General features: G+C 41.5%; 1 protein-coding gene across 1 annotated transcript in view; it reads right to left on the reverse strand.

Moving 5' to 3' along the window:
* PRUNE1 (prune exopolyphosphatase 1) overlaps positions 1 to 18,922 on the reverse strand; it is a 23,721-nt gene continuing 4,799 nt past the window's right edge. The window contains exons 3-9 of the mRNA XM_082361847.1: positions 15,651 to 15,743; positions 14,898 to 15,100; positions 13,063 to 13,247; positions 12,164 to 12,322; positions 10,966 to 11,060; positions 8,878 to 9,036; positions 1 to 1,873 (exon numbers count right to left, since the gene is read on the reverse strand). Coding sequence (XP_082217973.1) covers positions 1,445 to 1,873; positions 8,878 to 9,036; positions 10,966 to 11,060; positions 12,164 to 12,322; positions 13,063 to 13,247; positions 14,898 to 15,100; positions 15,651 to 15,743 — 1,323 coding nt within the window. The 3' untranslated portion in view covers positions 1 to 1,444. The remainder of the gene's footprint in view (positions 1,874 to 8,877; positions 9,037 to 10,965; positions 11,061 to 12,163; positions 12,323 to 13,062; positions 13,248 to 14,897; positions 15,101 to 15,650; positions 15,744 to 18,922) is intronic.

Below are 18,922 nucleotides of genomic sequence, written 5' to 3' on the forward strand. Positions count from 1 at the left end.
AACAGGAAAAAAGTATTTAATACTTTAACAAAATGCAAAATAAAAGTACCCAAGTTACACAACATAAATTCCTTTGGTTCAGTAATCACGCCACTATTTTACCTTCCAATGGCTACAAACATCCCCTCAAAGTCAAGTCAGTTTCCCTCATATGAAGACATCATGCCAAAACCATCACATACCCCACTGTTCAGCGAAACTGTTGAAAACGTACAGGGAACAGAGCTGTGGGGTAGGAAAAGGGGGAACAGGTTGGTCTGAAGAGAAAAGGGAGACTCTACACATGCAGAACAAGTCAGTGGAAGGGAGCTCTTTGCTGGGTCACCATGGTATGAATCATACCCCTGTACATGCTACATGAGGCTGAGTACCTTGGTACACAATCACAAATAAACAGACAATTCAGTGACCCTGAGCATTCCCAGGGAAACAGAAACAAACAAACAAACAAAAAACCAGAGAAGCGGAGGCAAGAAAGGACGGTGTGGCAACAGGCAGATCACAGAAACCAGGGAACATCAGTTTTGCAGATGGGGAAATGAGATCTAGAGGAGTGAGTGTCTGGACAAAAGACACACAGTTTATGGCACTCGGTATGAACTCCATGTTTCCTTCTACTATGCTCAAGGAGAAAATTAGATGGATAAGAAATCGACAGAGCCGGGGGTCTCATTGTAGTTCTACTGTCTTTTGCGAAGAGTGCCCATGAGGTCTTAAGGCTTTCCCAGGTGTCTCCTGAACTCTCAAGAACAAGGGGTCTTCTGGGTCTCTTCAGGGTCCCTGTGGTTCTGAGACAGAGGGATCCAAAGAAACTGAGAGCCAGGCCAGCTGATCAGGACAGAAGATAATAGCCTCCAATCTGCTCCCAAACAATCCTGAAACAGTCACAATAAGCTCAGAATAGAAATTCAGCAAACTGGGAATCAGACACCATCACCTAATTGGGGGCAGAAAGAGGAGTCATGGAGGTGAAAATCAACTAAAGGCTAAAAACTGGAAGAAGCTAAAAGTAGGTATTGTGTTCAATAAATACTTGAATTCATAAGAAAATAAATGAACACTGGAGACAATGAATGTTTGGTTCCATAAGAAATACTGGTTCTGTTAAAAAGCCTGACTTAGGGCACTTTTGGGGTATACATTCTTTCTGTGCCACTCTGCTGGAACTGTGTATGTTATTACATCATGACCCTGGCAAATGGAATAGAGGAGAGTCAGTGCAGATTTAAGGAGTTAAATTAAATAATAAAATTTGTTTGATTGGTAGACTGTGGGGAAAAGGTAGAAAGCCAGCTCAGCTTTCCTTTACTTCTTTCTCCTCCTAGGTTTATGATAACAGTATACCAGATCCTGGAACAATGAAGACAAAATTGCTGAAACATCTCAAAACATGCATTCAGGTGGTTCAAACAATCTCTCTCACTTGCCCCTCCCCTCCCAACAGTCATTTCTTGGACTGGGAGGCAGTGGTAGATTCTGACAGCGAGATCTGACTACATTTCTCAAAGATGACCTCGGCTGAGAATTTCGGCAGCCCCTGATCCAGAGGGCACTCATCCACCAGGCTGTTCATGGGTGTGGGGGGCAGTGGAGGCTCCTCCTCATCTTGACTCAGTCCAGGAATCAGGGAGTTACCTGCCCTGTCCAATTCCTTGTCTACCTGCTCCCTGGACACACCCTCTGTCTCAGGCTGTCCTGAAGGGATGTTCGTGGAGTCAAAATATGCTGACAGGGCTTCCTGGAGCAGAGGCAGAAGTTTCTTTCGAGAGACCTGGGTGTTGCCTTGAAGATAGGCTTGGAGGTTAGGGTGGATGCTTGGGGCAGGGGTCAGCTTCAGGGACGGAGAGTGGGAGCGTTCCAGGACTCCACAGACCTAAAAAGGAGACAAGATGGGGAGGTGGTACATAAGGTGGTGAAGCAAAAAGCTGAGACTTCTAAGAGACTTCTCTTATAGAGGAGAAAAAATATATTTTTTAAATTAAGTCATCCAGGGTTGTTTTATTGCTTACAACAAAGGCACATCAGCTAATACACATAGTATTTTAGAAACAGAAGAAACATTTGAGATGATATATTTCATTTTATTAATAAGTAGACCAAAGCCCAGAGAGATTAAGTGCCTTGAATGTAGACGATGGTAGAGTCTGAACCAGAACCTGGGATTCCCAGCTCCTAGGATACTGTTATTTCCAAGGGTATTCCTGTGCTCAAAAACTTGAACTCTATCCTTAGCTGAAATGGGACAAGCATCTACTATACTGAGGTCAGGAGAACAATACAGGCAGAAAGAATAAATAGATCAAGTGGGGGTGGGAAGTATGCCAGGCATCATGCCACGTCTGGCCATTTTCAAATATTAATTTCCTCATTTAATCCTCACAACTACCTTACAGTTTGGTATTACTATTACCTTCATTTACAGGTAGGGAAACTGAGGATTAGATTAGGTAACTTGCTGAAGGTCAAGTTTTTTTTTTTTTTTTTTGAATTTTATTTATTTTTTATACAGCAGGTTCTTGTTAATTATCTATTTTATACATATTAGTGTATATATGTCAATCCCAATCTCCCAATTCATCCCACCACCACCTCGCCCCTGCTGTCCCCCCTTGGTGTCCATACGTTTGTTCTCGACATCTGTGTCTCTATTTCTGCCTTGCAAACCAGTTCATCTGTACCATTTTTCTAGATTCCACATATATGTGTTAACATACGGTATTTGTTTTTCTCTTTCTGACTTACTTCACTCTGTATGACAGTCTCTAGGTCCATCCGTGTCTCTACAAATGACCCAGTTTTGTTCCTTTTTATGGCTGAGTAATATTCCATTGTATATATGTATCACATCTTCTGTATCCATTCATCTGTCGATGGACACTTAGGTTGCTTCCATGACCTGGCTATTGTAAGTAGTGCTGCAATGAACACTGGGGTGCATGTGTCTTTTTGAATTACGGTTTTCTCTGGGTATATGCTCAGTAGTGGAATTGCTGGGTCATATGGTAATTCTATGTTTAGTTTTTTAAGGAACCTCCATACTGTTCTCCATAGTGGCTGTATCAATTTACATTCCCACCAACAGTGCAAGAGGGTTCCCTTTTCTCCACACCCTCTCCAGCATTTGTTGTTTGTAGATTTTCTGATGATGCCCATTCTAACCGGTGTGAGGTAATACCTCATTGTAGTTTTGATCTGCATTTCTCTAATGATTAGTGATGTTGAGCAGCTTTTCAAGTGCTTCTTGGCCATCTGTATGTCTTCTTTGGAGAAATGTCTATTTAGCTCTTCTGCCCATTTTTGGATTGGGTAGTTTGTTTTTTTAATATTGAGCTGCATGCACTGTTTATATATTTTGGAGATTAATCCTTTGTCCATTGATTCATTTGCAAATATTTTCTCCCATTCTGAGGGTTGTCTTTTCGTCTTGTTTACAGTTTCCTTTGCTGTGCAAAAGCTTTTAAGTTTCATTAGGTCCCATTTGTTTATTTTTGTTTTTATTTCCATTACTCTAGGAGGTGGATCAAAAAAGATCTTGCTGTGATTTATGTCAAAGAGTGTTCTTCCTATGTTTTCCTCTAAGAGTTTTATAGTGTCCCGTCTTACATTTAGGAATCTAATCCATTTTGAGTTTTTTTTTGTGTATGGTGTTAGGGAGTGTCCTAATTTCATTCTTTTACATGTAGCTGTCCAGTTTTCCCAGCACCACTTATTGAAGAGACTGTCTTTTCTCCATCGTATATCCTTGCCTCCTTTGTCATAGATTAGTTGACCATAGGTGCGTAGGTTTATCTCTGGGCTTTCTGTCTTGTTCCATTGATCTATGTTTCTGCTTTTTTGCCAGTACCATATTGTCTTGATTACTGTAGCTTTGTAGTATAGTCTGAAGTCAGGGAGTCTGATTCCTCCAGCTCCATTCTTTTGCCTCAAGACTGCTTTGGCTATTCGGGGTCTTTTGTGTCTCCATACAAATTTTAAGGTGATTTGTTCTAGCTCCATAAAAAATGCCATTGGTAATTTGATAGGGATTGCATTGAATCTGTAGATTGCTTTGGGTAGTAGAGTCATTTTCACAATGTTGATTCTTCCAATCCAAGAACATGGTATATCTCTCCACCTGTTGGTATCATCTTTAATTTCTTTCATCAGTGTCTTATAGTTTTCTGCATACAGGTCTTTTGTCTCCCTAGGTAGGTTTATTCCTAGGTATTTTATTCTTTTTGTTGTAATGGTAAATGGGATTGTTTCCTTAATTTCTCTTTCAGATTTTGCATCATTAGTGTATAGGAATGCAAGAGATTTCTGTGCATTAATTTTGTATCCTGCAACTTTACCAAATTCATTGATTAGCTCTAGTAATTTTCTGGTGGCATCTTTAGGATTCTCTATGTACAGTATCATGTCATCTGCAAACAGTGACAGGTTTACTTCTTCTTTTCCAATTTGTATTCCTTTTATTTCTTTTTCTTCTCTGATTGCCGTGGCTAGGGCTTCCAAAACTATGTTGAATAATAGTGGCGAGAGTGGACGTCCTTATCTTGTTCCTGATCTTAGAGGAAATACTTCCAGTTTTTCACCATTGAGAGTGATGTTTGCTGTGGGTTTGTCATATATGGCCTTTATTATGTTGAGGTAGGTTCCCTCTATGCCCACTTTCTGGAGAGTTTTTTATCATAAATCGGTGTTGAATTTTGTCAAAAACTTTTTCTGCATCTATTGAGATGATCGTATGGTTTTTATTCTTCAATTTGTTAATATGGTGTATCACATTGATTGATTTGCGTATACTGAAGAATCCTTGCATCCCTGGGATAAATCCCACTTGATCATGGTGTATGACCTTTTAGTGTGTTGTTGGATTCTGTTTGCTAGTATTTTGTTGAGGAGTTTTGCATCTATATTCATCAGTGATATTGGTCTGTAATTTTCTTTTTTTGTAGCATCTTTGTCTGGTTTTGGTATCAGGGTGATGGTGGCCTCATAGAATGAGTTTGGGAGTGTTCCTTCCTCTGCAATTTTTGGGAAGAGTTTGAGAAGGATGGGTGTTAGCTCTTCTCTAAATGTTTGATAGAATTCACCTGTGAAGCCATCTGGTCCTGGACTTTTGTTTGTTGTAAGATTTTTAATCACAGTTTCAATTTCATTACTTCTGATTGGTCTGTTCATATTTTCTATTTCTTCCTGGTTCAGTCTCGGAAGGCTACATCTTTCTAAGAATTTGTCCATTTCTTCCAGGTTGTCCATTTTATTGGCGCAGAGTTGCCTGTAGTAGTCTCTTATGATGCTTTGTATTTCTGCGATGTCCGCTGTAACCTCTTTTTCATTTCTAATTTTGTTTTTTTTAAATTTATTTAATTTATTTATTTTTGGCTGCGTTGTATCTTCGTTGCTGCAAGTGGGCTTTCTCTAGTTGCAGCAAGTGGGGGCTACTCTTCGTTGTGGTGCGTGGGCTTCTCATTGTGGTGGCTTCTCTTGTTGCAAAGCACAGGCTCTAGGCACGTGGGCTTCAGTAGTTGTGGCACATGGGTTCAGTAATTGTGGCTTGTGGCCTCTAGAGCACAGGCTCAGCAGTTGTGGTGCACGGGCTTAGTTGCTCTGTGGTATGTGGGATCTTCCTGGAGCAGGGATCAAACCCTGCACTGGCAGATGGATTCTTTTTTTATTTTTTATTTATTTTTTCTTATTAGTCATCCATTTTATACACATCAATGTATACATGTCAATCCCAATCTCCCAATTCATCACACCACAACCCCCACCCCCCCGCCGCTTTCCCCCCATGGTGTCCACACGTTTTTTCTCTACCTCTGTGTCTCAATTTCTGCTCTGCAAACCAGTTCATCTGTACCATTTTCTACAGTCCACATATATGCGTTAATACATGATATTTGTTTTTCTCTTTCTGACTTACTTCACTCTGTATGACAGTCTCCAGATGCATCTACGTCTCTACAAATGACCCAATTTCATTCCTTTTTAATGGCTGAGTAATATTCCATTGTATATATGTGCCACATCTTCTTTATCCATTCGTCTGTCGGTGGGCATTTATGGCAGGTGGATTCTTAACCACTGCTCCACCAGGGAAGTCCCTCATTTCTAATTTTATTGATTTGAGTCCTCTTCCTCTTTTTCTTGATGAGTCTGGCTAAAGGTTTATCAATTTTATTTTCTCAAAGAACCAGCTTTTAGTTTTATTGATCTTTGCTATTGTTTTCTTTGTTTTTATTTCATTTATTTCTGCTCTGATCTTTTTCTTTCCTTCTACTAACTTTGGCTTTTGCTTGTTCTTCTTTCTCTAGCTCCTTTAGGTGTAAGGTTAGATTGATTACTTGAGATTTTTCTTGTTTCTTGAGGTAGTATTGTATTGCTATAAACTTCCCTCTTAGAACTGCTTTTGCTGCATCCCACAGGTTTTGGATCGTCATGTTTTCATTGTCATTTGTATCTAGGTATTTTTTGATTTCCTCCTTGATTTCTTCAGTGATCTCTTGGTTATTTAGTAACGTATTGTTAAGCCTCCATGTGTTTGTGTTTTTTACATTTTTTTCCCTGTAACTTATTTCTAATGTCATACTGTTGTGGTCGGAAAAGATGCTTGATATGATTTCAATTTTCTTAAATTTACCGAGGCTTGATTTGTAACTCAAGGTGTGATCTATCCTGGAGAATGTTCTGTGTGCACTTGAGAAGGAAGTATAATCTGCTGTTTTCGAATGGAATGTCCTATAAATATCAATTAAATCTATCTGGTCTAGTGTGTCATTTAAAGCTGTGTTTCCTTATTAATTTTCTGTCTGGATGATCCGTCCATTGGTGTAAGGGAGGTGTTAAAGTCGCCCACTATTATTGTGTTACTGTCGATTTTCTCTTTTATAGCTGTTAGCATTTGCCTTATGTATTTAGGTGCTCCTATGTTGGGTGCATATATATCTATAATTGTTTTATCTTCTTCTTAGATTGATCCCTTGATCATTATGTAGTGTTCTTCCTTGTCTCTTGTAACATTCCTTATTTTAAAGTCTATTTTATCTGATATGAGTATTGCTACTCCAGCTTTCTTCTGATTTCCATTTGCATGGAATATCTTTTTCCATCCCCTCACTTTCAGTCTGTATGTGTCCCTAGGTCTGAAATGGGTCTCTTGTAGATAGCATATATATGGGTCTTGTTTTTGTATCCATTCAGTGAGCCTGTGTCTTTTGGTTGGAGCATTTAATCCATTCACATTTAAGGTAATTATCGATATGTATGTTCCTATTACCATTTTCTTAATTGTTTTGGGTTTGTTTCTGTAGGTCCTTTTCCTCTCTTGTGTTTCCCACTTAGAGAAATTCCTTTAGCGTTTGTTGTAGAGCTGGTTTGGTGGTGCTGAATTCTCTTAGCTTTTGCTCATCTGTAAAGCTTTTGATTTCTCCATCGAATCTGAATGAGATCCTTGCCGGATAGAGTAATCTTGGTTGTAGGTTCTTCCCTTTCATCATTTTAAATACATCGTGCCACTCCCTTGTTGCTTGTGGAGTTTCTGCTGAGAAATCAGCTGTTAAGCTTACGGGAGTTCCCTTGTATGTTATTTGTCATTTTTCCCTTGTTGTGTTTAATAGTTTTTCTTTGTCTTTAATTCTTGTCAGTTTGATTACTATGTGTCGCCAAAGGTCAAGTTTGAATGAAACAAAGCTGATACTTGAACTCAGGTCTGTCATCAGAGCTGGTGTTCTAAATTCCTATATTATACTATTCCTAACAAAGGAGGATGAGAGGAAATGGTAGGGCAGACCGTGAAAAGAGGACTACCATTTCCCAGCACAGAGGCAGCCCGGGCAATGGTAGAGTTATCAGATACCTACAGAGTTCCAGAGGGACCATGGTGGGGAGAAGGAGGGGAGATTTCGGAAGGTGGGGAGAGGTACTTCTTACGGTCAAAGCACCCTTTCCTTCATGACATGATTAGTAAGAGAACATTGTGCCCAGCAATGAACCTTACATATGATATTATGTTTAATGATTACATCACACTAATTAGTAGGTGGTAATATGACATTTACAGAATCAGAAGTCAACTGACTTGCCTTTGGTCAAAGAGCAAGTAAGTGGCAAATCTGGGACAGAAAAGCCTATCTATCTGCCTTTAAAAGCTGTAGTTCTTTCCACAATGCCAAACTACTTTCCACTGAATGAAATTACATTTGCTTCCTGGAGGAGAAGATAAAGGCAAAGAGAGGTGGGAAGGGGCAGACATACCTTTTATGCACAAAAAAGATTATCCAGCTGTATTCAGACCAGTCTTCAGCAGTCCTCACTGCTAAGAAATCCGAAGAATCCCTGGACTGCCTTAAGTCCACTTTTAAATTCTTCCCTGGGCTTATCAGTAACCAACAGAGGAAAAGAAAGGGGAGGAGGTGGGAAAGGTGGCCAAATGGAAGATCAGGGAAAAAAAACAAACCTGCTCCTAGACCACTTCTCTACAGAGTTAGCACAAACTGGTTAAGTAGTAGAAAAGGTTTCTCGTCTGTTTCCAATTTTCAAGGCAATAAGGTAAAAAGAAAGGAATTGATTTTCAGGGGTGAGGAATTAATGATTAAACCAAAGATCAAGTTTTAACTCCAGATTTATAACACGTCCTTTTAACCTGAGTTCAATTCCTTCTAAGTAGGAATTGTGTCTCCAGTTCTCTTTGGAATCTCCCTTTCTCAACAAGAGTATGATTAAGGATATTCACACATAGAGAGAATGGAAAAAAGCGGGTAGTGGAGATTCTGGAAACAGATCAAGGACCTCTGGATAAATACAAGAATGAAGGAGAGGTCTTTACAGCACAGGACAGTGCGTATAGGCAGAACTCTGTAGGGTCCTGAGGCTGGAGAAGGGACAGGGACTCACCGTCACTCGGAGTGCTGCGTGGGGACAGAAAACTGCCAACTGCCGCACTGGCTCATTGTAAGTGTTGAAAAAGATAGTCATGGCGACCAGGGCATCGTAGCTGTGAGCCTGGCAGAAGGCATGGAGATCTGCAATGAGGCCAGACCTCTGCAGAAAGGCCTAAAACAGAAGAAATGGACAGGGATGAGGGCTGCCGCTGGATCCTCATTATCTCCCTCAACAGAAGATGCTTATGAAGGGTTTCTTTGCATGTTAACCTGGGACTTGTACTCCATAAAAAAGGTATCTAATGTTTACTCTGTGCTATTTATGTGCTAGAAGGCAATATATAGAATGAGGAGAATGAGCCTTTCTATGAGGCCATTCTATGAGCCTCACAGAGTGAGGCTTCGGGCTCAGACAGAATTGGTTTGAAAATCAGCTCTGTTACCTATCAGCTATATGATCAAGGATCCCTGGACTTAAGTTTCCTCATCTGTAAAATGAGGATAAATCATTTACCAAACTTGATTGTTTTAAGAATTAAAAAATGATAATGTACACAATGTGCCTGGTATGTCCAAGGCTATCCTGCTCTTGCAATCAATCAAGCAAGGTCTCTACCTTGAGGGTATTTTTATTCTAAAACAGAACAAGGGCGCATACAAATAAGTACAGACACATGACAACTGCATCCTTGGCTCTTCATTCTTTGTCTATCTATCTATATTCTTCTCCAAAATCTCACGCAGTATTTCCTCCAATGAATAATACTACCAGCTGCTTTAGATCAGGGTTTTTCTTTATCCTTAGCATTTCTAATGAGTCAATTTGTACTATGATTATGGTACTCGGCAAGCCTTTTGTGTTCTTATGTTTGGTTACCAAACTAGGTTATAAGTAGCAAGGGAAGAGGCCATGCTATTCTGTTTCAGTTAATTATTTAGTAAAAATTTTTACATGTTATTTAGGAGAAAGCTGTGCAGTCTATGAGAGTACGTGTTCAGATCAGTTGAATGATTTAAACCAATAAGATATGGAACCAGGTATTAAAATACCACTATCAGGGTTATATTCACTCACCCATTTGACAAAATTCACTGAGCATCCACTATGTGCCAGGCATTGTCAAAGGTGCTGGAGATACAGCAGAAACAAAAGAAATAGGGTCTCTGCTCTTGTGGAGCTGATAAACTAGCAGAGGAATATAGACAATAAACAAGGAAACCATGAAACATCATTATTTCAGTGTGCTAAGTGCTATGAAGAAAACAAAATGGGAATTCCCTGGCAGTCCAGTGGTTAGGACTCCGTACTTCCACTGCAGGGGGCCCAGGTTCAATCCCTGGTTAGGGAACTAAGATCCCACAAGCTGCATGTACAAAAAAAGAAGTAATATTTAGAGATTTTTGAGCACGGAGGATATTACTTTAGTTAGGGTGGTCAGGAAAAACCTCTTAAAAGAGAAGACACCTGAGCTAAGTCCTGAATGAAAAGAGGGAGCCAGCTCTGCAAAAGGAGTGCAAAAGCTCTGAGTTGAGAGCTTAGAGTGAACTTAATGGTTCTGAAAAACAGAAAGAAAACTGGGGTGGCTACAGTACTGTGAGTGTAGGAATGGGGCTGGAATGAAGAAGAAGTCAGAGAAAAGGACAAAGGCCTGATAAAGGAGGGCCCTATAAACCACTGTAAGGCCTTTAGATTTTATTAGAAGTGCAATGAAAAGGCAGTAAAGGGAGGGGGCCAATAGGATCTGACATATCTTTTTTTTTTTATCTCAGTTCCCTGACCAGGGACTGAACCCAGGCCACAGCAGTGAAAGCGTTGAGTCCTAACCACTAGACCACCAGGTTACTCCCCTCGATCTGACATGTCTTAAAGAGATCACTCTGGCTGCTGTGGGGAGAACAGTTTGCAGGGGTCAAAAGTGGAGGCAGGGAAACCAGCATGGGCGCCATTACAGTAGTGCAGTGAGAGACGATGGACTGTGGAGTAGAGATGGAGAAAAGGAGGGGTAAGATACATTTTGGAGGTGAGCCAGGAGTGAGGGGCAAAGTTACATACAAAACTAAAGGTTTTCTCTCTCCACCCACAACTACATCTTGCTCTTACCTCCAAATCCATATATATTGCACTAATGGCCACCTTAGTGCCTTGTCTGGAGATGGTCTTCTGGTCCTTTCTCAGCATCTGCTCTGTGGTCAGTCCTAGAAAGTGGATGTGAGACTAAGGGTGAAACAAAAGAACCAAGAGAACCCAGGGTCCCAAGACCAGGAAGGTGAGGACACCAAGACAGGTCAAGGAAGAGGAAAAACACAGCCTCTCTTTGGGGCAATGAACAGGGCTAGTAACTCAGGATGTAATTATATAATAGAAATTTATTTATTCATTTAAAATAATATTTATTTATTTATTTTGGCTGCACCGGGTCTTAGTTGTGGCATGCAGGATCTTCATTGTGGCATGCATGTGGGATCTAGTTCCCCGACCAGGGATCGAACCCGGGCCTTCTGCATTGGGAGCGTGGAGTCTTACCCACTGAACCACCAGGGAAGTCCCAATAGAAATTTACTCTAAATAAAAAATTACTTTCGATTACTGGGTCACAATAGGTACCTTTAGAGCAAGGGACTCTGGGGAGAAGGGTAAATGGAAGAAGAGAGGCTTTTATTCCTGATTTTCCCCATTCTGTGTTGCTTTACTTTTCTAAAAGTACAAGTGGGACCTCTCTTTTTTTTTTTTTTTTACGTCAACAGGTGGTAGCTGGGTAACAAATCATGGAAGTTTTTTTGTTCTCTTCCTTCGTCCTTTGTATATTCACCCTAAATGTTTCTTCTGCTTCCCTAACTATTTATCTAGATCTCACTCTGATAATTCAGTAGAGTTGGCCCTCTGTATCCACAGGCTTCACATTCACGGATAAGGAGGGCCGACTGTATTCATTATACTATGCCATTTTATGTAAGGGGCTTGAGTATCCGAGGATTTTGGTATCTGTGGGGGATCCTGGAACCAATTCTCTGCAGATACCAAGGGACGACTGTATTCCCTCAGCATACTTTATTTATATGTCTATATTCTCTAATTAGACTGGAAACCTCTGAGACTCTTAATATATTCCTTCTCATCCACCCAATAGCCAGGATAGAACAATCCAGTAAATGACTGATTAATTCATGATCAGATTCACACACTACCTAGCTTCTTTCTGGTATAAAGCTTAAATCATTATGAACGCTCTGAAATTGTTTTGATGGTATTCAAGAACATAACGAACAAGGCTTTTGTCCACCAGTTTAACACTTCATACCTGATACATCAAACTTTGCTTTTTGCAGAGAATCAAAGATATCGTTTCTGTTGGGCAGATCTGGGAAGAGGGCCTCTAGTTTCTCCACATACCGGTTGTCCTTTAGGGTTGCCTTTCCAATTTTAAGGTCCATGTTCACACAGTCCAGGATGATTGCTCCTGTGGAGAAGGAGGATGGCAGAACTCAAATCCTGTGGCCTCCATGCCTGACAACTAGAACACACATAACCCTCAAATCAAATGGACACAACACCAAAGGAGACTGTATGGCAACTCACTGAAGACAAAACAAACTGGGACAATGTCCTGAGTAAGACAGCCCAAATCCAAACTAAAATGTAGGCAGGGAAATGGGGAAAAGGTAGAAAGGAAGTGTAAATATCTCAATTCTTGGAGATTTTGAAACCTAGTCAGAGAGAGATGACCTCTCTTCCATAGGCCAAATTCCAGCTGGAAGAGATAGTCTAATCCAATTCTCTCTCTCTTTCTCTTTCTTTTTTTTTTACAAATGGAGAAAATAAGAACAAAAAAGGTTAAGAGATTTGCTCAAGGTCATATAACTACTTCCTGGGCAGAAATGGTATTAGAATTCATTTCCTGCTTCTTTGGCTAGTCCTCTTTCCATTATACAATGCTACTAATAGGCAGCTTCTAGGTCTGTTGTTCTGTGCTTCCTTTCTGCTTTCTCCAACAAAGTATTCCACAGGCCTCCAAAGGACAAAGTATCCCACAGCCTTTTTAATGCCTAACTGCCCCCTGAAAGAATCCCCTCCCTCATATCTACTAAATGGCTTTGAGAGGGTGTGGTCAGGCTGGAAGAGTCTAGACTTCTCCACTTTCCCTTCTCTGGCATGGGAATAAAGGAACTAATCAGGTCCCAACCCCCAAGCCACCCTCACCATGAAGAAGGGCTGCAGTTTGCCTGTCCAAGATCTCTGGTGCCCTCTGCAGGATTCTCTCGGCCACCAGGGTAGCGCAGGACCCCACCAGCTCAACTGAAACATGGCAGGGAGGGCAGTGTTTCTGATCGATGGGCCGATGGTCTAGCACCTCTGCTACTGCCTCCTCTAAGGCTGCGTCACTTCTGTGTGGGAAAGGGGGGAGGTGTGGGGGAAAAGAGAAAGAAAGATAGGTAGGGGCACTCCAGCTGCACCTTACTCATGAAGAAAACAGACATCTTAGGCAGACACTTAGACCTTTGATCACTTCTACCTCTGCCTCACTTCTCTCAGTTCTTCTCTTAAATATTATAACTGAAGCCATCTTTAAACATCGTATAGGTGAATTTGATGAAGTATCTGCTACCAGTATCTCACCCACATATTTGATATCCTTTAGGGTTGTCTTTCCAGTTGACACCTGGACACCCAACATCTAAATCTCTCCTGTTCCCTCAATTCACTTAATATCCAAATTTCATGCAGGTCATCTGTGGCTTCTGGCTCAATTCCCATCCATTCCCTCCTTTCCAACCCTCTGCTGCTGCCTTATTCTTGGCCCTCAACCTCTCTCATCTGAACTACTCCAATAGTTCCTTAACCAAACACCTCTTCCAGTGCCCTCCTAAACTGTCCTCCATAAGACTACCTGAAAGATCATTTGAAAAATGCAAATTTGGTTCTGCTAGGATCTGGAATAAATAGAATTAACAATAGTTCCTCACTGCTCAAAATAAAGTCTAATCTCCTTGGCAAGGCCTACAAGATCTCCATGATCTGGCCCCTGCCTACCTCTCTAGTCTTATCTTTTTTATGTCCTACTCCTCCCTCATATTTTATGTTCCAGTTATGCAAAACAAATCTCAGTTCTCCCAACTCACCATGCTATTTCATACCTGCCTGCGTTTTGCTTTTCTTAACTACCTCAACTCCTCATTCACCAAGCAAATACCTAGTCTTTCAAGACTGAGATCAAGGATCAACTCCATTAGGAAACCTTTCCTGACACTCCCCTCTACTCTCCTCTTGCATATTTAACCACTCCATCCTGCATGTAACTACTGTCCCCTAGAGTGACGGTCACCACTTACCTCTAACACCCATTACAATGACCTGTTTACCTAGTTCCCTCCTCTGACTGACAGCTTCTTGAGAGCAGAGATTCTACCTCACCTTCGTCCTCTAAATAGAAATTTATTAGTGAGCGAGTGGATAGATGGGTTATTACCCTTAGGCTGTCCTCTGTCAACGTCCTGCTATAACCAGTGTGCTTAAGGAAAAAATATTCATATTACTATTAGCAGGAGCCAGACACACTTGGGAAGGTCTTGTACTTGTATTGCTTTGTTGGCAGTTTTTTTCCAGTCCTAAATTAGGGATGGGATTATCATAGATGTGTACGTTTGTTAAATAGCATTAAAGAGATATTGCTTTATGGAGGAAATGATCTTGCTAACTTTTTAAAAGTTAAAAATGCAGTTGTAACCATTATTCAAAGGTTTCTATTGTAATAAATCTGCCATGAAATCTTAAAACAATGATACCAAAGGTAGATTTACAATATTTCTGAGTTATCCTTTAGTTTGAACTCTCCATGTTTCTATTTCTTTTTATTACTTGTATAACTAGAGAACTGACAATATTTTGTATTGTCTTTCTATATCTGATATCATCCATCAACAATGCTTAGCCTGTGAGATCCTGTGAGAAAACATTCTTTCTTCTACCCTTTAAAAACCTTACTCATCACAGCCCAGGGCACATGGTAAGTATCAGCTTAACTTTCTTCCACTTACTTGGGTAAGACATGATGGTCAACAAGGATGAGGGTGAGCTGGCCAGCCTGCTGCAATGCATGGAGGTCAATCTCATCCCGGAAAATCAAGAGGGACTCTGGAATGTGAGTCTTCTGAAGGAAGAAGACATTGTCACCTCGTAGAGGTAGCTCAGAACGTTTTATATTTAAAACTGGCACAAAGACTTCTTCAGCCTCAGTTGTCTAGAGAGGAAAGTGAAAAGAAGGTATGGCTATGTTATGTAATAGGACAGGAAAAGTCACAAGACTATTGGGACCAAGGGAGACATGATCTTGGGTAAGTTACTGCCTTCCTCAAAGCCGCAGTTACCCAGTCTTATCAAAATAAAAGGATGACTCTTGCCCTCTCTCCTTCTTAGCAATAGCACGAAGGTCAACAAGACAACTCATGGAAAAGACCTACTTCTAGATGCTGGAGAGAAGGCAATATCAGTCCTCCAGAGCTGACATGGGCATGAGGAACATACACAGACCACTGATACCCATAAGGAATTCAATAATTAACTGTTTGAATATTGTTTTATAGTTTACAAATTCTTCAAAATACATTTGTTCATTTGATCCTCACAGCAACACTGCAAAATATTACCATTTCAGATTTTATAGGTGGTGACAGGAGACTCAGCAAAGTTCAGGGATCTGACTTACCCAAGGCTAAATGCTGTTAAGTAGCAGAGCTGGGTCTTGAATCCAAATCTTTTCATTTTAAGGCACTCTGTTCCTAGGTACTCACCTTTGCCAGATAAAAAGCCAGGGCGAGAGCTGACACCATGGAGTCCAAGTCACAGGCTTCATTTCCCAGCACAACATGTATGGGTCGGGACTCCTAGAGAGGCAGGACAGTGGGAAATTAACAGAAGCATCTCTATCCATTTCCTGTTACCTTATACTCATGTAGGGCTGCACACACATCCTCTCACTGATCTCCACAGAGGAGGTAGGTCATATAGTCTTATGGGTCCTCATTTCATGGATAAGGATATTAGCTAAGAGGGCATAAGTGTTTTAGCTAAGCTTTAAGCATTCCACGCATATCTAGTTAGTGGAAAAGTGCTCCTTCCTCTCTACTACACTGTCTCCTTGAATGTTAACTTTCAGAAGAACAGCAGTAAATCATTCTCTGATTCTTATGCTTCTTTGGGCACTTGGGGAGAAGTCAAAAGTAAAGCATCTGGGATAGCTGATGTATTCAAACCGTATCAACCCTGGTTTGTACTTTTCCCCCATTTTTAAAATAGGGAAAAGAATCCTTGCACTTCTAAATCATGAGAATAGGTGAACAGACTTTGAAAATAAAGGTAAAAGTAAGATCCAGTCCATTATTTAGATATCTAGTCCATGAAAACTCCCCCTACCCAGAGGAGCTTCAACCATAACCAGATATAAACAACACTCTCACACCCAAGAAACAGACACTTTCTGCAGCAGGTTCAGATTAAAGCAAGAACAGTTGCTGCTGCTGCTGGAACTTTTATTTTTAAAGCTTTGGAAAGTTTCTGCTGATAAGAACTCTGAGGAGGGAGGCATATCTGTCGTTATTATTAATCTTGTTCCCTTGCATCTCCCTACCAGAATTTTAAATAAAATTCATTAAAACCTAAAGGTGCCCACAATAGCAAAGAGAGGGGTTTTGTTTTGAAATATCTATTGAGTGTGCCATGTATTAAAAAAATTTTTTTTCGGCTGCGTTGGGTCTCTGTTGCTGTGTGAGGGCTTCCTCTAGTTGCGGCAAGCAGGGGCTACTCTTCATTGCGGTGCTTGGGCTTCTCATTGTGGTGGCTTCTCTAGTCATGGAGCACGGGCTCTAGGCGCACGGGCTCAGTAGTTGTGGCGCGCGGGCTCCAGAGCGCAGGCTCAGTAGTTGTGGCGCACGGGCTTTGTTGCTCTGTGGCATGTGGGATCTTCCCGGCCCAGGAATTGAACCCGTGTCCCCTGCATTGGCAGGCGGATTCTTAACCACTGCACCGCCAGGGAAGTCCCCCATGTACTGTTCTAATATTTTTACATGCATTAGCTAATCATTTAATCCTCAAAACAACCCAAGGGGTAGGCACTGTAAGAATTATTATTTCATCCCCAGTAGAAGCATTTGGCCAGGTGGAATGAGACTATACAGTCCATGGCTCGGCTTAGGCACAAGGATTCTATCTTACCAGTTTACTTTTGAATTTCTATCTCAGCCTACTCCTGAAAGAGAGGAAGGAATAAGAGAGACGAAAGTGACACACTAGTTTCTTGATTTCAGCACGGGGCTGCTGTCCTGTGCATTGCACGGTGTGTGGCAGAATCCCCCAAACTCCACCCACTAGATGCTAGCAGCACCTCCAGTCATGGCAATCAAAAATGTCTCCAGACTTTGCCAAATATTCCCTGCGGCGCAAAGTCACCCCCAGTTGAGAACTACTGGGTTACAGAAAGGTGAAAATCCACTCTGGCTTCTTCAATCAGGGAAGATTTGCTAGATAGAAGAGTTTAGAAAAGTGGGAAAGGTGTTCAGAGGAGTAAAACATAACAAGGAACAGTTTATCAAGTAATGTAACTTTAGGAAAAAAGAGAATCTAGGAGAACCTAGAATCATCTTCCTTGTATTGGCTGTTACCTACTCCCCTCACTTGCCCAGAAAGCCAAAGCCAGAAAGGGACAATTTTAGAAGACTTCTGGTGGTATAAATTGTCCTATCTCGTAACTAGAAAGGTTTTTATTTTTAAACCACCCTCTTCTCCATCTCCTACTCCCATCCCTAGAGAGAAGGACAAAAGGCAGAGGTTATCTATCAAGGTTTTGGGCAAAGGGCCTCTGGGGAAAGTCTGCCCTTAGGTTCTCCCCTGTGCCCATTTCTCTAAGCCTATTTCAAGAGGGTGGCAGCCAAGACCCATTCATACTGAACAGCATGGGAGTGGGAAGATTCTTTTCAATATTAAACTCTTTGCCAACACAATATGAGAATTCTGTACCCAAGACCCAAGGCCTATATTAACTCCTCTGACTTGCAATTCGTCCTCCTGATACCAGAGAAGGCCCTTCTGTTTCCTGGATACCAAGAACTGCCCAGATGGCTGTGGACCAAAGTGGCAACAAAGCACTTGAGATAAGTGGCTGCTGAGATAACTTGATCACTGAAGCAGTAAGGGAGGGCACCATGTTCTCTAGAGAGGGAACTATACAAACATGAGAGGCCATATGGCCCTGACTCTGGAGAATAAAGGGAAGAGAAACAGAGAAAAGGCAGAGCAAGGGGGAGAGGCCTATTGCTGGGCTTGAAGAGGCCCTCGGAGAATCTTTCCAAAACTCATGTTAATGCTGTTTCATTCCAAGTGGCAGCCGAATCAGGATCAGTCAGATCCCCAGCACCAAGAGAAGATAAAGCAGAAAAGCAGAAAGTAGGGACCAAATGCAACTTCATGGCTCTGAGGGGGGGAGAAATGACCCCCAGAGGAAGGTGAATAACTAATCCCTTGTGCTCAGTCAAGCTCAGAGAACGACCAAAAGGAACTAACACGAAAGGAATACTCTGGGACTTTCAGCAAATCTTGGAACAGGAACAACCAAGGGAGGTGGTGGCATTCCTTTCCCCTGTCAGCACCCACCACTACCCCACCCTGACTGGTCCATTTGCCACCCACAATACATGACGTGCACATTCCCAGCTCTGTCCTTTGCACTATTTGTTCTTCTCTGTCTGAAAGCAGCAGAACTGCCATTTGAAAAGACCACAGACTGGAGCTGAATCTCAGCTCTGCTTCATGTTGTGGGACTTTGGCCTCTCTAAGCCTCTTTTTTCCTCATATAAAAATAAGGATACTACTGTAACCAATTTCATGAAGTTGTTATGAGGATTAAATGAGATCGCACACAAGAGCCTACTCTGTAGTAGTACAGATGAGCTCCCTTCCGTCTTCTCCTTTCTCTAGCCCTTGCTGTCCAGTCAAGCCCGACCGAAAGCCCCTTCTCTCTGTGAAGCCTTCCCTGCACCTGGGCCACAGCAGTCTCTTCCCCTGCACTTCC

Source organism: Balaenoptera borealis, assembly GCF_965194805.1.
Source record: "Balaenoptera borealis genome assembly, chromosome: 1".
In the NCBI taxonomy this organism is placed as follows: Eukaryota; Metazoa; Chordata; class Mammalia; order Artiodactyla; family Balaenopteridae; genus Balaenoptera; species Balaenoptera borealis.